Consider the following 20815-nt stretch of genomic DNA (forward strand, 5'->3'; position numbering starts at 1 on the left):
TTTAGCAAATCCTACTGGCATGGGTCACTACAACTGGCTTTTTTTTTTTTCTTTAATTGGCTATTTTATTTATTTACATGTCAAATGTTGTCACCTTCCCTGTTTTTTCTCTGCAACCCCCCCATCCCACTCTCCCTCCCCATTGCCTCTATAAGGATGCTCCTTCACCCACCCACCCACCCACCCACTCCCACCCCACCACTCTAGCATCCCCCTACACTGGACCATCAAGCTTCCACAGGACTAAGGGCCTCCTGTTTCATTGACGCCAGATAAGGCCATCCTCTGTTACATATGTCATCCCCATTGCACCCTGGAAGCCTCTCACTTCCCTGGCTTCTGGGATCTTCTAGTGGCTACCCCCAGTTCTCCATCCCCTACTGTACATATTTCTAGTCAATTTCCTGACCCTCTGGACTTCTCTCTTGTCCCTTACCCCCCCCTTCATCCCTCCCCCCTCTCCCTCCCAGGTCCCTCCTTCCCTCTACTTCCTGTGATTATTCCTCCATGTTTACTCTGTGGTTGGTGGTTTAGTCCCTGGGAGCTCTGAGGGGTCCGGGTTAGTTGATACAGTTATTTTTCCTATGGGGTTGCAATCCCCTTCAGCGCCTTCAGTCCTTCCCCTAGCTCTTCCATTGGGGTCCCGGGTTCAGGCCAATGGCTGGCTGTGAATATCTGTATCCGTATTAGTCAGGTGCTGGCAGAGCCTCTCAGGGGACAGCCATACTGTGCTCCTATCTTTAAGTGTTTCTTGGCATTAGCAATAGTGTCTGGGTTTGGTATCTGCATGTGGGATGGATCCCCAGGTGGGGGCGGGGGTCTCTGGACAGCCTTTCCTTTGGTTTCTGCTCCATTTTTGTCCCTGCATTTCCTTTAGACAGGAACTGTTCTGGGTTAAAATTTTTGAGATGGGTGGGTGGTCCCATCCCTCAACTAGGGGCCATGTGTACCTATCTGCTGGAGGTTGTCTTTACAGGTTCTATGTCCTCTCTGTTGGGTATTTCAGCTAATGTCATCCCCATTGGGCCCTGGGAGCCTCTCCCTTCCCTGGTGTCTGGGACCTTCTAGTGGCTACCCCCAGTTCCCCGTCCTCCACTGCTACATATTTCTAGTCAATTTCCTGACCCTCTGGACTTCTCTCTCCCTTACTCCCCCCTTTCCCTCCGCCTCTCCCCGAGGTCCCTCCTTCCCTCTACTTCCTGGGGTTATTTTGTTCCTCCTTCTATGTAGGATTGAAGCATCCACACTTGGGTCTTCCTTCTGTAAGTTGTATCATGGATATTCTGAGCTTTTGGACTAATATCCACTTATCAAAGTGTATACCATGTGTGTTCTTTTATCTGTATTACCTCACTCAGGATATTTTCTAGTTCATCCATTTGACTGTGAATTTCATAGTCATTGTTTTCAATAGCTTAGTGTACTCCATTGTAGTACTATAAGCTATTAAAAACTGTAGTAAAAAAAATATAGTACCACATTTTCTATATCCATTCATCTATTGAGGAACATCTGGGTTGTTTATAGCTTCTGGCTATTATAAATAAGGCTGCTATGAACACAGTGGAGCATGTGTCCTTGTTATATGTTGGAGCATCTTTTGGATTTATGCCCAGTAGTGGTATAGCCGGGTCTTCAGGTAGAACTATTTCCAATTTTCTGAGGAACTGCCAGATTGGTTTCCAATGTAAACCCAGCACTTTTAAATTTAACAGGCAAGAGTCAACCACTGTGTAGGCCACGTTCCCAGCAATAAAATTTGTTCTTCCAAGGACACTTTCAGCTGGGTGCAGTAGCTGACATCTGTAATCAAGGGCCAGGGAGACTGAGGCAGGAGGGCCAGAAGCTTGAGAGCAGCCGCCTACACGGGGAGGCCTCATCTCAGAACAAGCCAGCTGAGTTTGGGGCACATATCCGTATGATGCACTGTGGAAGTAGAGGCAGGACGGCTCAGAGTGCAAGGCCATATTGGCTATATGGATTATCCTGTTTCAAAACACCAAACCAAACACACACACCAGGCAGACATGGTGCCTCCTGCTGTAATCCCACCGTTGCCAGGCTGAGGCAGACTCGCTGCGACGTGAGGCCAGCATGGACTAGATGGCGAGTTCTAGGGAACAGAGTGAACTAGGTCCAAGAACTGCTGAAAATCCCAGGTCAATACTACAGACCTTCACTTAAAAAGTAAACTGGAGCAGTCAAGGGAGACATACAACCACCATGTGTATACACAAATACATACAAAGATATACAAATGGCTTATAAAAACACCAGATAACCAGTATCCTAGTCACTAGTTAAATTCAAATTTAAAAAAAACCCATAGATGCAGTTCACTAAGATTCCTACAAGAAAAACAGGCACGGGTTGAGGGGATGTGAAGACATGGAACCTTCACAGGTCACTAGTGGAAACTTTAAGAACCTGGACGTCTTCTGAAAGTTGAGTCACCATGCAATGCAGACGCTCCATTCCTAGGACCATGCACCATTGAAATGAGCTAACAGAGCACTTAGAACAGCCCAAAGTGGAAACCCAGATGTCCTTTAATTCATGAGTAGAGACAATGTGGCATGTGTCTACACCACAGAACATCCTCAGGAGCAGCAGTGGATTAATTCTGTAAGAGGAATGGCCTTGAACACAATGCTACATTTCAAAAGACAACAGTCTAGTCACATTTTTAAAAAGTTCTGAGCTGAGTGGTGGTGGCGCATGCCTGTAATCCCAGCACTTGGGAGGCAGAGGCAGGCAGATTTCTGAGTTCGAGGCCAGCCTGGTCTACAGAGTGAGTTCCATGACAGCTAGGGCTACACAGAGAAACCCTGTCTCGAAACAAAACAAAACAAAACAAAATAACAAAGTTCTGAATAATCTTTAGATCGCTGATTTGGCTTGGGGAAGGGGGGGTATTAACTGCCAATGAGCACGTGGGTTTTTTTTAGGGTGGGAAGGGAATGATCAAGGCATTCTGGAATTAGAGTAGTCATCACTACACAAACCTGCACACCACACTCACAATCATTTGGAGGACCAAAGCAGATGAGGCCAGGTCTGGGAGCCACAGTTAACAGGTGTTAAGGGGTACATCGACAGGTCTTTTGTCCCGGGATCCTGTCATGTCGTGCTGACCTACAACCAAAGTATTTTATTTCTACTCTGTAACTTATTTTGCTCCTGTTGTGAACCATAAATATCTGCATTTAGGTAACCCTGGCAACTCATAGAGCTTTCTGAGAAAAAAACCCCTGAAATCCTGCCTCTGCATATTAGTATATTTCCTGAAGAGTCAGACAATGTGGATAAATAACATGGTATGTAGATGTCCTTTCTAAGTGCTGAGACTGGGCAGAGCAGTAGTGGGGAACACCTGTTATCCCAGCACTCTGGAAGCAGAGGTAGGCAGATAGTCTGAGGACATGAGGGTAGCCTGGTCTCCTGAGGGAATTCTAGGACAGCCAGGGCTGTGCAAAGAAACACTGGGGATGGGTGGGGAGCGGGTAGGGAGTGGGTAGCAGGGAGCTGAGACTGGTTACAGTAGGATTTGATTTGGGAAGAGTCCACTATTAAACATTTTTGTTGGGGGCCCAGAAAGATGGCTCTGTGATTAAGAGCACCTACTGATCATCCAGAGGTCCTGAGTTCAATTCCCAGCAACCACATGGAGGCTCACAACCATTTGTAATGGGATCCTATTGCCTCCTATGGTGTGTCTCTCAATACAGCTACAGTGTACTCACATGAAATAAAATTTCTTAAAATTTTGTAGTCTACATGTCTGTGTACCATGTGTGCCCGGTGAGCAGGATGGTCAGAAGAGGGTATTCACTGGAACTAGTTAGAAGTACCAGGGGTCAGCAGACCACCTGTGTGCTAGCACCCAGACCTACATACATCTTCTGTGAGAGTCACTAAGTGCCCCCAGAAGGCTCTGCTTTTTGGTGCCGAAATGGTTTTGATATCAAGGCACCTCTGACTTGAACTCCAGGCCTTGACTAAGCCTCCCAAGTGTAGTGAGGCTACAGTACGAAAGTACAGCCACATGGTTATGTCCACCCTTTAGCACAGAGCTGGTGCTAAACAGACCAATCTACGGGAATAAAGATCAGCACACTTAGCCCACTATTTGGCAAGTGACCCCAAACTGGGAAAGCTACCAGCTATGATACATGGTAATGTCTACTTAACTGGCCCAAAGACTACCACAGCCCATGGTAGAACTCCATGCAGTCCATGGTTGAACTATATTTACCATCTGAATAGTAAAGAACCCAACTATAGCTTCAAGTTTTGCTCAAACACCAAACTGCTAACCATAAGTCCAAGGACAGCTTACAGGTTCCCTTCTCTGGGAACTACCTCAATAGCTAGAACGAATGTCCCAAGGGTACAGGTCTGACATTCTTTTACATACCTGTACCCACTGCCTCAGACAGGAACCCATCTCATGCTTCAGAAGGTAAACTGTCATGTCGACCTTGACACAGGATATCCACCTCCCCTTACCAGCATGTCACCAGATCCAAGATTGACCCATCAAAACAAGCCTGGCTCCCCAATGTTGGGAAAAGAACAGAGGCAGCATTCCAATCTAACTGTAACCAGCTTTATTAAAGATACTTTTCATAAACAGTCATGGTATTTCAGGCAGGACATGGGCAGACACTCAACAATATACAAGAACTTCCAAATTCCCTTCTTGTATAGACTACCGAAATCAGAAAGCCACTATAAAACCCAATGAAGTCTTCATTCAATGCTTTGAAAGGGGGGAGTAGGTTAGAGTGAGGGTTGACATTTCACATTAAGGATGTTGTTTAACAACGTTTCACAAGCCGACCCTGACTTTCAGGAAGCGAACACGGCAGAATTATCAATCTGAAGATCCACAATCTTATAAAAGTCATGGCAAAGTCCACATCGCCCAATTGATTGGAAACCAATTTTGGGGGCCAGGTTCCAATGGGTCTCCGGTTTTAAGGGAATTAAGTCTATGCTGATGGTACGGGGGAAGAGAATATAAAAATGAATTTAGAGTTTTCCCAGACCTCAAGGCATTTTGTGCCTTGGTGGCCACCTGTGTCAAGACCAGGACATCTCTCCTGGGAGCCAACAGGAGCCTTTCAAAATTATCAGGGAAAGAGGTTTTCTGTTCTCAATCCCACTTGGGAGATATTTTGTTAGTGACACATGATCCTTCCCCCCAATAATGAAGTGTTCTGTGTGCTAACAATATAGCTTAAAAAAAAAGTAAAACAAAATTCTGCATTTTTATAAAACTTGATAAAAAATAGTATTTCAAACTGTACAGTCACCAGAAGTACACAGTTATCAAAAATGCACACACGTCACTTGGCATCTCCAGCACCTTCAGCTTTCTGTGCCTAAATAAAAAACAGATAAAGTTAGCATGTACACCAAAACTTATCTGCTCATAGTATTATACGGAATCATCTTGTTTTCAGACTAAAATCCAGTCTTGGGTACTTAGAGATACCATGACAGCACCTGAAGAACGGTCCACCTGTCACCCCTCCCCTCCCACACATAAATACCAAAGGTCACTCCCAGCTTTAAAACTCTATGGTACCAGCATGAGTGACATATCAGGATAAGCCTTGTAGATTTTGATAAGACTTTCAAATGGAGGATTTTAGACAGGAGGGAAATCTCATCAAATGCAGTGTGACACAGATATAACAGGCAACAAAAAGTTGAGCTATCACTAAGTGCAGGCACACCAGACAAGGACTGGAACAGCCACTGTACCTGGTCTGTTTTGGCGTCTCCGTTTTCTGCAGGGTTATTTGCATCCTTACCGGCGTCGGCTTTTCCCTTCTTCCCCTTGGGTACCTTCTCTCCCTTCTAAAGCCAAGGAGAGACGGACACAACAGTTTTCTTGGCTTGTTTTACAGTGATACAACCTTCAAATTCCTGCAAAGTAGGCTTGCCTACTGACGATCTATTCCCCCTCACTAGGCTAAATCAAATTACAACTTGCAGTCCTCCAAAAGTAATAGCTAAAAATGCTTTCAATAGTCAATTGTAGTCTTCTGTAACTTTTGCCAAGGACACTAAACGTTGACAAGTTATCAGGAACAAAGCTATCAAAATAACATTCCCCGAAGGAGTCATCGTTTTGTTGAATTAGGCTAAGGTGGGGAAAGACAGTTCTCTGTGAAAATTCCCAATCTAGTATTAGCTCCACAGTGTCTCAGTCCAGCTTACCTTTGCAGGAGCCTTTTTAGCCTTGGGCTCTGGCTTTGGAGGGGCAGGTTTCTTGTTTTGGTGGGCAGAGCGGAAGAAGAGGAAACCATTAGTACCACAGGCCACAGAAACAACCCACCAAACCACAAAGTGGAAAACTAGGTTCTCAGGAATGCCTTTCTTTTACAATGTAAAAGCCATTTTACACTTTACTCAGAAGCATCAGAACTTGGGACAAGAGCAAACACCTCAAGATGTGCAACATCTCAAGTAGCTTCCTCAAAATCAGCCACAATCTATAATTCAATGAAATCACAGAGATCTCCAAGTGGTTCCCAATCTCAGGTAAGGATGAGGAAATCGAAGCATTACACACTTACAGCAGACAACCTTGCAGATCTTCTCTGTGGCTATAAAAGAAAAAAGAAACAAGAAAAATAAGCACAAGTTTCCCCACTCGTCAGCTTCACATTAAAGGAGAGTGAATGAAACATTTTTTGGCCAATACTCTAGACCAAGGCTGTGGTCAATTATTATCCGAGGAGCCTGGTGGGCTTTACTACGTCAGGCCTGTATCCTGTAACGGATATAGACTCACCTCGTCCTTCACCTTGGCTTTGTCTCCTTTAGCATCCCCTTCAGCCTACAAAATGAAAACAAACCAAAACTTGTAAGCTCGGAAGTAAATCTCAGTCAACAGGAACTTAACAGACACCATTCTAAAAAGGTATCCACTCAATTTTTATGTAGGAAGCCTTAGCGGGGAATGGGCTCAGCTACTGCCCGCGGCGCGCACGGAAGACCGGGTAGGTTGGCCGCAAAGCGCGGGAGAAGCTGGAGCCCGGCCGGGCGGGCGGGCGCTGGGAGCCAGCGGAGCCAGGCAGTAACAACAGCTGCAGATTGTGCAAACAAACCTCTCCGGAGGCGGAGCCCAGCGCCGTTGCTATGGCAGCCGTCGAGGGCGGGAGCTCGGGGGAACCCGTGGGCGGGGGCGCGCGTCTCGTGCGCCCGGAACGTGGGCGGCTGGGGGCGGAGCTACACCGCGACCCCGCCCCTCGCGGACGCAGTTTTGGCGGCAGCGCGCTCCCCCGCCCGCCTAACCGAGGGCCGCCTTCCCGCCCTTTCGGGTTTGAATCGCCCGCTCGCTCGCTCGCCCGCGGGAGGAGGGGAGGGGGCTGCCGGTGGGGGAGGGGGCGCGGGCGGCCAAAGGGAGCGGGATAAACAGCTGCCAACATGGCTCCTCCTGCTGCCGCCACCGATCCTCCAATATGGCTTCTGGCGCCCGCGGGCAGCGCGCCGCGCATGATTCGCCTGCAGCCCGAGTCGGGCTGGAATCTCGCGCCGCGCCCGATCTACCGCCGAGTCCTGAGCTCGAGGCTAGCAGCGGCAGCGGCGGCTCCAGGGCGCCCGCGCGCTCGCGCCACGTACCTTTCTTTTGGGCATGGCGGCGGCGGCAGTGGACTTCGGCGCTGAACACGGGATTACAGCGGCTCGCGGGTCTGGTCCGTCCGGGGGTCGTCCTCGCTGCTTCTTCACACTGCTCGGGCTCCGGGGGGTTTATAAAGTTTTTATAGCGCTGGGAGCCCCGGACCGGTTAGAACCGGATTTCACCTCCCGCCGCCGCTCATTGGCCCAGTTGGGGTCACGTGGGCGGGGTTTAAACTCACCTCCTCTGGAGTGAGGAGGGGGTGTAGGGGGAGGGCGCTCGTGACGGCGGCGCGCCTTGGGGGAGGGGGCGCGCCTCGGAGTCGGAGGTAATAAATGAGGGGCGCGCGAGGCGGCGGGCTTCGGGTTCCGCTCCCGCCCAGACCTGGCTTTTGCAAACTACCAAGTTCCTTCCACCTTATGCAACCCTTCTACCACTTCTCCAAGCTGTGCGACACTGGGCACAGCTCGGCCGCTTTCCTTCCTGCTCTCGCTGGGGGCCCCAGAAGAGGGGCTTGTGAGGCCTGGCCGCGCCGCCCAGCTCCGTAGGCGGCGGGAAGCACGCCGCTTGAGGCGCGGGCGGCAGCTCCGGGGACCACCGGCTCCAGTGGGCTGCGAGCGGGAGGCTAGCTTGGCGCAGTCGGACGTGCATCCTTTGGAGTTGCCACCTTGGGGAAATCCCTCCGTGTGCCTCACCTGGAAAGCAGTCCACGGCTGTGGAGGGGTGGGCTGGAAGTGGGGACGGTGCACACGGGGATGCTTTTCGGGGACTGCGGGGCAGGTAGGAGCTGTCCTTTCAGCACCTACCGCGGAGCCGCCTCCCCAACGTTAAACAGCCCCCCAACATCTGCCCGGCGGCGTCCTTAAATCCCGGCTCGTCTGGCCTTCTGGACCCTGTCACAGAATGGTGGCGAAAAGCCGCCACCACTGCCCGGGAGCACGCCCCTCCCACCAAGCTCGCTGGCTCCGGGATATGGCTAGCCCAGCTGCCCCCACTCAGCAGAGGCCATGGAACCTGGGCCTTGCAGATGCCACAGCTGGCCAAACCCCTCCTAACACTACCAAGCCGGCTTGCTCTCGGTTGCGTGCGGGAAAGGCGGTTGAAGGAAAGCGCCGGAAGCTTAGGAAACAAGTAGATGAACAGGTGTGATGGAAGGGGCCCTTCCAGTGCACCCCAGCCCGGCCTCCCAGAGCTAGCCACGCTCACCCGAGGGAGGGTGCCAATTGCAGCAGTAAAGGGAAACGTTCTTTCGTTGCAGTTGCCAAACAAACCGTGTATCTCAAAAAAAAAATTTTTTTAAATTCCTTTTGATACCCATAACACAACTGGCTAACATCTGCAATACGGTGTTTGGTGCTCAGGCGGAAGACACAAAATAGGTCCCACCCTTATTTCTGAGGCAAGGGTTGAAGCTAGTTTGCAATAACCATACCAGCAGAAAGCAAACATCTGCGAATTCAAATCAAGCATTTTGCAGCCTTTGCCTCTTCTTCCCACAGTGCGTCCGGAAGCAGCCATCCTCTACCCCACCCCTGTGCACTTTCCCAGAATACAGGTCCCCAGGCTGGAAGATACCAGCCCCATTAATCACCGCTACTGTACTCCAATCTTAAGAGAAAGCCAGGACTCAGAGCCATGCTTGCTGGGCAGATTCCGTTTGCTGCCTCCAGCCTCTCATTCCCGCCTTAATTGTAGGGCTCTGTATTATAGCCACATAATTCATGCCTCCCTAATTAAAGCTGTCAACAGCCTCATTGTAAAGCTGGAAAATGTACAGCACCTGCTCTGGGGATCTCTGTGCCAGGGATGGTTTTGGGGAGTGCCAGGTGTACAGGGGGCTGGCCAAAGGGGGCACTGATTGGCTCTTGGTTGCAGCCAGTCCTTTTTGGATTCTGATAGGAAGATGGCAAGTTCACCAGTGCCAGGCATCTGGGCACAGAAGTGGGGATGGAGAACACGGCCTAGAAAGTTGGAAATCTAAAGCGTACATTTGGGGAGGGAGGTGCTGGGGAGAGTGCTTACGGACAGCTTGATACCAGAGTGGCATTTGTTTGGTGTTTCTGGCTAGTACAGCTCTCAGATATATGAAGCAGAATAGCTCAGCAGACCTTTCCTCAAAGGTGGTCCTCTCTCCACCGCCTTATGGGGAGGCCAGGAAAGGATGCAACCTTGCACCTTTCCTGCTGGGGGAAGCTGGCCTCACAGGCTGAGAGGCCTAGAGTAAGTTCTGCCATGCATAGAGCAAACTGTCTCAGGGCCTACCTAGGGAGGAGCTACCTAGCCCAGGAGCTGTGAGGACCTTGAAGGCGGGAGTGGGAATCAGTTTGAGAGGTGAGTGAAGGAGATAGTCAACTGGGAAACACTTGGTTCTGTTCAGTCCTGACAGGTTAAACCCCAACCGGCCAGTGTTGGATTAGACTCTAGGACCTCAACAGGCCCTTCTGCCACCCTGTCTGGAGTCGTGGAGGGGGCTGGGTCTCACAGGGGATGGAGCCTGGCCCCATGCCCTGCATGGGGGGTAAAGCTTGTGTGGGCTGAGTCAACAATAGGTAATTGGATTGTAATCACTGCCTGGCTTCCAGGAGCCATCAGGAGCGCTGAGCCTGTCAGTGAGCAGTCAGTACTGGTGGTGGGAGGGGGTGGAGATTTAATAGCAAACCCCAGGTGGGAAGCCAAGGGAGGGGCAGCAGATGGGCAGAATTTCTTCCTGGCCTCCCCACCCCTTTCTTCCCTGCCCAATAATGTTGGCTGCCTATCAGTTAAATTTACCAGTAGATCCAAATCTTTTGTGGAAGTCACATGGGGAGGGCTTAGGCAGGCGGGTAAAGGCCTAGGTTTTTCTCTTCTGCACATTGAAGGATATGCTGGTGGAAAAAGACACGCATCCAAAAACAGGGACAGGGCATAGAGCTAATGAGTTAGGGTCTCCTGTTCCCAAAATGTGTTAGTGGCTGGACTTGGATTTAGCGTACACATGATTCTACCTCAAACTTTAAGAGTAACTGTCAAGGTAGCCCAAAGGAATCTATAGGCAGCAGAACTTGCCTTTGGGGTTCCCTGCAAAACAGAGGGAGCCCCAATTCATCAAAAGCTGGGAGGTGTCTTTTTTTGTTGTTGTTGGTTTTTTGGATTTTTTTTTTTTTCTTTTTCCGAGACAGGGTTTCTCTGTGTAGCCCTGGCTGTCCCAGAACTCACTCTGTAGACCAGGCTGGCCTCTAACTCGGAAATCTGCCTGCCTCTGCCTCCCAGTGTGCTGGGATTACAGCCGTGCGCCACCATGCCCCACTGGTAGGTGTCTTTCCCAAAGAAAAGAAAAGGAAAAGGACAAAGTCAGGGCCCAGGAGGCAGAGGGCAGGCAAGGTGGCTGGTCGCCAGCCTCACTTAGGCATATGCTGTGCCCCAAAGTGCCAGCCAGTCAGCCCGTTTAAGTTCCAAGGCCTGCAGGAAGCTTTGGACCCGTTCTTCCCGTTTGGCGGAGAGTTTGTGCAAGCGTGTCCGTCGGAGTTGGGCATCGCCACTGGCCTGGAGCCCCTCTCGAAGCAGCTGCTCTGTCACTGCAGCCTGGTCCCTCTCCAGCTGGCGCCTCTTCCGCTCCTCAGCGTACATGTCTCGGGCCTTCTGTTAGGGTTTGAGGTAGGAATACAATTTCAGGTGTGGCATGGAAAAGGTAGGGGGTAGAGCACAGAATGGCCAAGTACACAAACTCTGGAGTTTCCACCAGTGTGGGAGGCTTGGGAGGGCTAACCAGTGCACCTGTGCTACACAGCCAATTCAGTGGCAGTTCATCTTGGTTTGTTTTGTGTGGAAGTGTCTGCATTTCTTAAAATTCTTTTCAACTTTATGCTTAGAAACAGGTGAATAGTCTGATTCTGATTCTTCTACCAACTAGCTTTGTGGCTTGGGAAGACCCTAGTCTTTTAAAACTGCATTTGTAAAGTGGGGGTTGTACCTACCGTGAAGAGAGGTTTAAAGGATTAGGGTTAATAAATGCAAAACCCACTCTAGCATTAGCAGGCAGAGAGGCAGCGACTTTATGTTATTACTGTCTGTGACAAAATACTCACTGGGTCTTCTTGTGGTTCCTAGGTTGGTGACAGGGGCTGCTCTCCAACTTTCTAATCTGTTTTCAGGGTCTAGAACTGGACTTGCCTCTTACAATGAAGACAGGCTTGACTCTGAGCAAATGGCTCGTCTAGGAACACCGAGAAGCAAACTCAACTCTGTTAAGCCACTTACTGCTGCCTAGACTAGGTATTAGCCTCTAGTCGGCTCTTTCTCTTAGGAAAGAATCCCTTGACAGCGCCCTAAAGCCATCAGGGCCCCTGGAATCAATTTTAGCAGGTGGTGGAAACCAGTCTCTGGCAACACCTTCTAGACCTTGCATTTGTCTTTGAACAAATAATAAGAGACTACTCTTTCCTCTCTGGCACGTGAAGCACTCTGCACAGGAAGCATTTAATCACTTGACCATGTGATCATAAACGGATAGTAAGGACACTTGTGGCAAAAGAAGGGGGGAATCCCTTGGAGCAGAAGGGCTGCTTCGTCTCATGGACTCAGGCCTTGCCAATCTTGTGGCCTACAGAGAACTCCTCCTACTGAGCAGAACCCATGAGCCAGCAACCTGGTGGAGCGTATTTGTTTTTGAGTTCCACCATGTTGTCCAGACTTCCAAGCAGCTGGGTCAAGCATGCACTATACTGACCAGTAAGCAGTGGGCTCTTCAGATAGGGTAACTATAGGGTTTTCAATCCTGGTGTCCTTTACCATCTCCAAACTTGTGGTATTTTGTGTTTAAGTCTTATTCTACCCAGCCTGTAAGCTCTGCCTGCTGTGTCCTCACTGTGTTCTGTTGTTGTTGCTGAGGGTTTTTCTGGGTAGCCCTGGCCATACGGAAACTGGCTGGACTTAAACTCAGAGGTCTGCCTGCCTCTGCCTCCTGAGTGCTGGGGTCAAGGTGTGCACCACCCTGGCCCAGACCCTGTCTTTATGCTTTAGGAGCATCCTTCATGCCCACAAACCCTTCAGCCGTTGTCTCACTGATGTTCAATGCAGAGCTGGGAGCAGGTTAGGTATGGCAGTGAACTCTTCATCTGAGCACTCAGGAGGCAGGTGGATCTCTATGAATTTGAGGCCAGGCTGGTCTATACAGTGAGTTCCAGGACAGCCAGGGCTACATAACAGACCCTGTCTCAAACAAAACAAATATAGCCCCTCTTCCACAATTTGTGTGTGTGTGTGTGTGTGTGAGAGAGAGAGAGAGAGAGACAGAGAGAGAGAGAGAGAGAGAGAGAGAGAGAGAGAGAGAGAGAATAACTGAAGCTGGATTCCAGAGAGAGAGAGAGAGAGAGAGAGAGAGAGAGAGAGAGAGAGAGAGAGAATAACTGAAGCTGGATTCCAGAAACAAAAGGTTAAAGTATGTGTGTGCCAGCTAGCAGAGTAGATAGTGTCACCTGTAGTGAGAGATCCTGCCGAGGGAGGACTGGCCAACGCCTGACAGGAACTCAGTCCCTGGACTCCATGAAAAGCGGGAAGGAGAGCTCGCTATGGAGGTCTACACTTTTAATCCTAGCACTCAGGAAGCAGAACAGGCAGATCTCTGTGAGTTCAAGGCTAGCCTGGTATACAGAAAGTAGCAGGCTAGCCTGATCTACACTGAGTTCTAGCACAGCCAGGAGTATATAGTGAGATTCTATCTCAAAAAGATTAATAAAACAAAACAACAAAGAATGTGGAAGGAGAAAATCAACTCAGCGTTGTCCTATGTCCTCCACAGGCACACTGAGGCACACCATATGCCTATGTATATTACACACACACACACACACACACACACAGGTGCATGAATTTTCTCAGATCAGAATGAAACTGAAGCCCCAAAATTTGAGAAATTCTAGTCCAAAAGATTCACCTAAGACTATATTTTGTCTTTTCCTTTTAAAGAAAAGATTAGCTGAAGGTGCTGTGGTGGCGCACGCCTTTAATCCCAGCACTAAGGAGTCAGAGGCAGGTGAATTTCTGTGAGTTTGATTCCAGCCTTGTTTACAGAGTGAGTTCCACGACAGCCAGAGTTACACAGAGAAACCCTGTCTCAAAGCCTTCCTCCCCTAAAGGATTTTTATTACTTTTTAAAGTGTGTGTGTGTACATGAATCCAGATGCTTACAGAGACCAGAACACTAGACTCCCCTCAGAGCAGGAATTACAGGCGGCTGTTAGTTGCTGTGAATGCTGGGAACTGGACTTCATACCTTGGATGACCAGGTCGTCATCTTAACAGTGGAGTCATTTCTCCTTTTTTCTTTTCTTTCTCAAATAAACTTTTTATTTGTAGGAAAAACCATGAATTTCCCATAACACATACAAGAAACTTTATTTTCTTTAAGAATAATCCTGACTCTTTTGCTCTCTGCTCTCCCACACTCTCTCACCTCTCTGCCCCTGGGGCTCTTCCCCCTCCACGTGGTCATGACTGGCCTCCACTCTCTCACTCTCTCTATTCTATTCTCTCTCTCTCTCTCTCTCTCCCTCTCTCTACCACTAACTCCCATCCCCTACTCTGAATAAACTCTATTCTATACCAAAAAAAAAAAAAAAAAAAAAAGAATAATCCTGAGAGGGCTGGAGAGACGGCTCAGCCGTTAAGAGCACTGACTGCTCTTCCAGAGGTCCTGAGTTCAAAGCCCAGCAACCACATGGTGGCTCACAACCATCTGTAATGGGATCTGACTCTCTCTTCTGGTGTGTGTTTGGAGACAGCTATAGTGTGCTTACATATAATAAATAAATAAATCTTTAAAAGAAAAAAAGAATAATCCTGAGAGATTACAGATTCTATTTTATAGATAAGATATTAAGATTTGGTAACACAACAAATATCTCTAGTCAAATATTTACTTTAGATATTGCATATCTTACACAAAACTTTTCAATTGGTTGAAAAAAACTACCAGCTATAAATTTTCTTTTTGGATCATAACATAATTTTTAAAATTATTTATTTATTTAAAGACAGGATCTTGCTTTGTGGGCCTGGTTGACCTGAACTTTCTATGAGAACCAGGATAGCCTCAAACCTATGATGATCCTTCTGTCTCTGGTGCCTGCACTGGTATTACAGTCATCAGTTACTATACCAGGCTCCAAGGTTTCCTTTGTTCCTTAAAAATTTATTTTAGATTTTTAAATGAGTATAAATGGTTTGCTTGTACACACACACACACACACACACACACACAAACACACACACCCCTACATATAGACACACCTTTGGAGGTCAGAAAGGGTGTTGAAAGCCTGGAACTAGTTATGAATGGTTGTGAGCCACCATGTAGATGCCTGAAGGTGAACTGAGCCCTTTGCAAGAGCAAGAAGTATTTTAAATCGTTGCCCCACCTCTCCAGCCATTTAAGGCTTTTTCTTAATCTATGAAATGGTTAACAACACCCACCTCCCTGGGTTAATTTAGGAAAATGAGGTAAAGAATGCCTCTTAGAATTGTCTGCTATTCTGTCACCAGAGCTGGTGGCCAGGGGCTGCATAGGCAAAGGCCTGGCCAAACCAAGAGGAGGACCAACAGCCCCAGAGGGAGGAAAGAGAGAGCTCCCTGAAGGTCTTCGGAAGGCTCAGTCCAGTGCCACAGTGCAGAAGCAGTCCAGGCAGAGTCTGGCCATTATCTGTAGGACAAGGGCAGCTGATCAGCTAGCCTCTGGAGTTTACAGACAAGGATATTAAGGCAGAGACATAAAGGGACTTGGTTTATGTCACACAGTGGGTTGAAATTCTTTTGATTTTTCCAAAGTAGCTTTTTAAATTTCCAATCAAAAAACAAAACAAAACAAAACAAAAAAACCTTTTTGAGACAGGGTCTCTCTATATAACCTGCCCTTTTCTAGCACTCACTGTGTAGGCTGGCCTTGAACTCACGGAGTTTCACCTGCCTCCAGTGTTAGGAGTAAAGGTATGTGCTACAACACCTGGCCCAATGTGGCTTCTTAAGGGATGGGCAGTAGGTCTCATGCCCGTGCACAGCGGCAGTTCCTGCAGAGAAATGGGAAGCCGACCATCTTCTATACGGCCGCCCATACGCCCGAGTCTGGAGCCACGCTCAGCCACAGCGGTGCCCTAGGTTCTTCTCAGTTATTTGCCCTTAGGAAACCCAAGCGAGTGAGACACAGCAGTGTACTCTGGCAGTTCCCGCACACACCTGTAATCACATCCTAGAGGACCAAGTAGAACCGCTGTGAGTTCAAGCTCACCCTGGACTACACAGTGAGTACCACGCAAGCCAGAGCTATAGATCTCATTTCAAAGAAAAAAGGAGGGGAAAACAGCCCCCCCAAGTTACCCTAAGTCTTTATTTTTCCTCCCTTTTCTTTATGTCTGTGTACATGTATGTACTTGCATGCAGGCCCATGTGACTGCAGATGAGCGAGCACATGCGAACCACAGGTCAACCTCACATTTTTGCTCAGGTTCTGTTTACAGTTTTTCTATTTTGAAGACAGGGTCTGTGTACCTGCTCTGTGTACCTGCTCTGGTTTGGTTTTAAAGACAGCACCTCAACAGTAGCCTGATACTTACCAATAAAGAAGGCTACAATGCTTGACCAGATAATCGCAGGGTTCTTTCTGTCACGACCTCCCCAGCACTGAGATTACAACCGTATGTCATTACACCCAGATTATTTTTAAGGTTTATTTTTAATTATTTGCTTCTCTATGTGGGTATGAGCACATTATGTACAGGTGTCCATGGAGACCAGAAACATCAGACCTCCCTGGAGCTGATGTTGCACAGAGTTGTCAGTCACCCAGTGTGGATGGTGGCTACCAAACTCAAGGGCTCTGGAAGAGATGTATGTGTTCTTAGTCACTGAGCCATCTCGCAGTCCGATACGTTTTATAGAAGTCCTGGGTCAAGTGCACAAGCTTGCTCGGTAAGCACTTTACCAGCTGATGGATCTCTTTAGGTCTCCCACCCTTTTAGGGTTTTTTTGAGATAGTTTTACTATGTAGCCTTGGTGCCCTCAAACACATGGCTCTCCTTCCTGCCAGATGCCTGGGTGCCAGGCCGGCAGGAGTGTATGGGCCACCGTGCCCACGGAACAGCAGTCCCAAAGGTCAGTGTCTCTCATGAGCATATGTAGTACCCTGTATACATCAATCGGGAACATTCTTTGAGATAGGGTCTCACATAAGCAGTCTGGCCACAAATGTGCTATGCAGCTGGGAAGACGATACCCCTAGGTCCTCCTGCTGTCCATGGAAAGCCCTGGGGTTACAGGTGGGCACTCCCACTTGAATCTCAAGAGCATTAATTCTTTAAAATGTCTGTGTAGATCTTAGGACATCTTTGTGCAAACGCTCAAAGAAGCTCACTCTGAAAACAGCACTGAGCCTGTTCTTGAACACCAGAAGAAACAAAGACAAGACGAGCCTTGAGTCAGGCGCCCGTGCTTCCAAACATTCATGAAGAGGGAGTAATCAGAGCACTTGCCTTGAATGTATGAGGCATTCAACCCTGCAACTCTGTAGCCCAGGCTGTCCTGGAACTCACTCCAGCTTAGAGAACCTCTGCCCCACACTGCTGGGATTAAAGGTACCACTGTACCACACAAAGCTTAGACCTTTTTTTAAAGAAGCAAATACAGATGGGAAAAACAAAGGTTTTGAAGACTTACTTAGTATGTGTTTCCTTACATGTGTGTATGCATGTATGTGTACACTGCGCATGCCTAGTGCCCTAATAGGTTGAAGAGGACACAGGACTCCCAGGAACTAGGGTTAAGGACGGTTGTGAGCCACCAAGTGGGTGCTCTGTAACAATGATAAGTGCTCTACGCTACTAAACCACTTCTCTGGTCCACAGAAAGGGGAGAGGAGGGGAGACGAAGGAAGGGGAGGGGGCGGAGGGGAGGGGAACGGAGGGGGCTAAGGGGGCAGAGGGGAGGGGAGGGATGGCTCTGTGGTTAGGAGCACGAACTATTCTTTAGTCCCAGCACATACAGCTCACAGACACCCCCAGCTCCCAAGGATGACACCCCTGGCTTCTGTAGCTAACTGCACTCACAGGCACATACCCCTGCACAGTAGGAAGCAGGTGCAGGCCTGGGGAAGCAGCTAGCCGGGTATGCATGAAGTCCTGGACCTACTGTGCACACACATGCTCAGCCTCCCAGCTCTGCCTCTGCCCCTTAGAGTCTCAAGTGGTTTTGTTTTTAGTAAAATGCCTTATCAGTGTCTGCTCATTCTTTAAGCCGTCTGCTTGTGCTAGTTCCAGGTACCAAGCTCTGAATGCTTAAGAAGCCTAGCGCCCCCAGCTTGTCCCGCCTTCCCCCTTAGCGTTCTCAGTACCTCCATTCCCTCAGCCCACCTCCCCTCCACGCTGTCCCTGGGCGCGTCCGTATCCTTTCCACTCACCACAGCTGAGCATTTCCTGACCTGTTTGCTTGCCTACTGTCTGTCACTCCACTAAGAATGCCCACTCCACGAGGACAGACAGCTGTCTGGCAGGGTAACTGCTGACTGCCCGGTGCATGACTACATGCCTGATTCATAGCAAGGACTCAGTAAACACATGGAGAGCACAGAGCCAGAGGCAACTCCTCTACAAACCACGTGCAAGGCTCAAAGAAACTTGACATAATAAAGGCTCTGGGCATTCAAATTATAGGTCTCCACACAAGAACGTCTCCTCACAAAGGCTCTCACACCAAGCTCTCTCCAGGCTTTGTGCAGAGACAGTTTACTCTCACTTCACACACTCTCTTGTGTTAATTGCCCTGCTTTTCTTTTTCTTATAGTTGACTTAAAACAGTAAACAGGAAGGAAAGGGAAGGGGGTACGCTGTTGAAATTAGCCACTGACACAGCAGGAGAAGAAAGAGGAAGGTCTTAGAAAACTCTCTAAGAGGTCTCAGAGCCAGGTATCTGGGAGCATCTACATAGCATAGAGTCCTACTCTATATCACTGTACAATGAGGTGCTGAAGGTGGTGGCGGCCACCATTCCCAGCATCCTCACCATCAGAAAGTGACTATACTATTCATCACTAGCAAAAACCGCTACCTAGCCGGGCAGTGGTGGCGCACGCCTGTAATCCCAGCACTCTGGGAGGCAGAGACAGGTGGATTTCTGAGTTCGAGGCCAGCCTGGTCTACAGAGTGAGTTCCAGGACAGTCGGGGCTACACAGAGAAACCCTGTCTCGAAGAAACCAAATCCAAAAAACCAAACAAAAACAAAAACAACAAAAAAACGCTACCTATACTGCAGGTGTCAAATCACAAGATGTACTTCAGAAAGTTTCTCATCAAAAAAATAAGAATTAAAAAATGTTTCAGTTTCAGGTGCAGCTTCAGTTGCAGGAAAAAGATCTGATGGTAACCGGAGTCCCCAGCAGCAGGTAACAGACAGAAGGTAACCCTCCCCAGCAGCAGGTAACAGACAGAAGGTAACCCTCCCCAGCAGCAGGTAACAGACAGAAGGTAACCCTCCCCAGCAGCAGGTAACAGACAGAAGGTAACCCTCCCCAGCAGCAGGTAACAGACAGAAGGTGACCCTCCCCAGCAGCAGGTAACAGACAGAAGGTGACCCTCCCCAGCTGCAGGTAACAGACAGAAGGTGACCCTCCCCGGCAGCAGGTAACAGACAGAAGGTGACCCTCCCCAGCTGCAGGTAACAGACAGAAGGTGACCCTCCCTGGCAGGCAGCAGGTAACAGACAGAAGGTAACCCTCCCTGGCAGGCAGCAGGTAACAGACAGAAGGTAACCCTCCCCAGCAGCAGGTAACAGACAGAAGGTGACCCTCCCCAGCTACAGGTAACAGACAGAAGGTGACCCTCCCCGGCAGCAGGTAACAGACAGAAGGTGACCCTCCCCGGCAGCAGGTAACAGACAGAAGGTGACCCTCCCCGGCAGCAGGTAACAGACAGAAGGTGACCCTCCCCGGCAGCAGGTAACAGACAGAAGGTGACCCTCCCCGGCAGCAGGTAACAGACAGAAGGTGACCCTCTCCGGCAGCAGGTAACAGACAGACAGATGGAGACCCTCCTTGGCAGCAGGTAGCAGACAGAAGGTAACCCTCCCCAGCAGCAGGTAACAGACAGACAGATGGAGACCCTCCCTGGCAGCAGGTAGCAGACAGAAGGTAACCCTCCCTGGCAGCAGGTAACAGACAGACAGATGGTGACCCTCCCTGGCAGCAGGTAGCAGACGCTCTACTATTTCTCGTTCTACTTGTTCTGAGCCACCTTGTTCAATACTCATATTGTGAGACTCAATGATAAAACCCTCATAATTCAAGTCATTAATGCTAGAAGTTCCAGATGGGGGCTTGTGGACAGATTTCGGGGATCTGTGAACCCTGAAGTAGTCTATGTGATGGAGTGTAAGTACCACCCCTGCAAGGCACTGGATATCTTCTATGGCTTCCATTAGGATCCCAAAAGGGGCGCTAATACTTACATCATTCCTTCCTCCTGCCCATTTTCTCTCCACACTTAGGAAACATCTATGATTGCAAAATTCCGGTCCCTAGCTCTGTGGCCTTGGCACAGTTAGTTCCTGTGCCTGTTCTCCTATCTGAAGAAATAAGGACACAAGGCTGATACACTTAGGGAGAGTTACACAGATAAATACAGACAGAACCAGCGTGGCAGCTCCGGGTTGGTGCCTCCACCATATGGGCAGAGGTGGTCGGTAGGACTCAGGCAAGAGTTACGGGAGCCCACCAGCGGAATAAAGACAGCCTGGCTGCTCTGCTCTGGAAGCGCTCTGGGCTCTGAAGAATCCTACTGTCACACAAACATTTATTTGAGATCCGGTCTCAAATTCACTGGCTTTGAACTTTAGATCCTCCTGCCTCAGCTTCCCAAAAGCAAGTATTAGAGGTGGGTGTTAACAGCTGTGACTTGGATTAGGTTCTCTGAGCTTTGTCCTGTGTCTTCAGGACACCTTATTCTTATATCATATTGGACCCTAAACAATCTCAATCTCTCTCTCTCTCCTCTCTCTCTCTCTCTCTCCCTCTCCCTCTCCCTCTCCCTCTCTCCCTCCCTCTTCCCCCTCTCCCCTCCTTCTCTCTCCAGGCCCTGGCTGGCCTTAAGCTCCTAGGATTACAAGCATCAACGCCAGGCCCCAGCCATCCCCCCACTCACTCATTTATAGAGAGACTGAGAAGA

The 20815-nt window shown here is 49.1% G+C and overlaps 2 protein-coding genes across 5 annotated transcripts in view; both read right to left on the reverse strand.

Moving 5' to 3' along the window:
- Nucleotides 1-4587: 4587 nt before the first annotated feature.
- Hmgn2 (high mobility group nucleosomal binding domain 2) lies at nt 4588-7769 on the reverse strand. Its single transcript, XM_052177669.1, has 6 exons — nt 7639-7769; nt 6809-6853; nt 6591-6620; nt 6232-6282; nt 5773-5868; nt 4588-5387 (listed from the first exon to the last, which is right to left on the reverse strand). The coding sequence occupies exons 1-6, from the start codon at nt 7651-7653 to the stop codon at nt 5352-5354; spliced, it is 273 nt and encodes a 90-aa protein (XP_052033629.1). The 5' UTR covers nt 7654-7769; the 3' UTR covers nt 4588-5351.
- A 2491-nt stretch (nt 7770-10260) lies between these two features.
- Dhdds (dehydrodolichyl diphosphate synthase subunit) overlaps nt 10261-20815 on the reverse strand; it is a 29726-nt gene continuing 19171 nt past the window's right edge. For all 4 annotated transcript variants that reach the window (XM_052177665.1, XM_052177668.1, XM_052177667.1 and 1 more), the window contains exon 9: nt 10261-11254. In XM_052177665.1, coding sequence (XP_052033625.1) covers nt 11018-11254 — 237 coding nt within the window. In that variant the 3' untranslated portion in view covers nt 10261-11017. The remainder of the gene's footprint in view (nt 11255-20815) is intronic.

The sequence above is a fragment of the Apodemus sylvaticus genome, chromosome 3 (assembly GCF_947179515.1).
Source record: "Apodemus sylvaticus chromosome 3, mApoSyl1.1, whole genome shotgun sequence".
NCBI classification, from domain to species: domain Eukaryota; kingdom Metazoa; phylum Chordata; class Mammalia; order Rodentia; family Muridae; genus Apodemus; species Apodemus sylvaticus.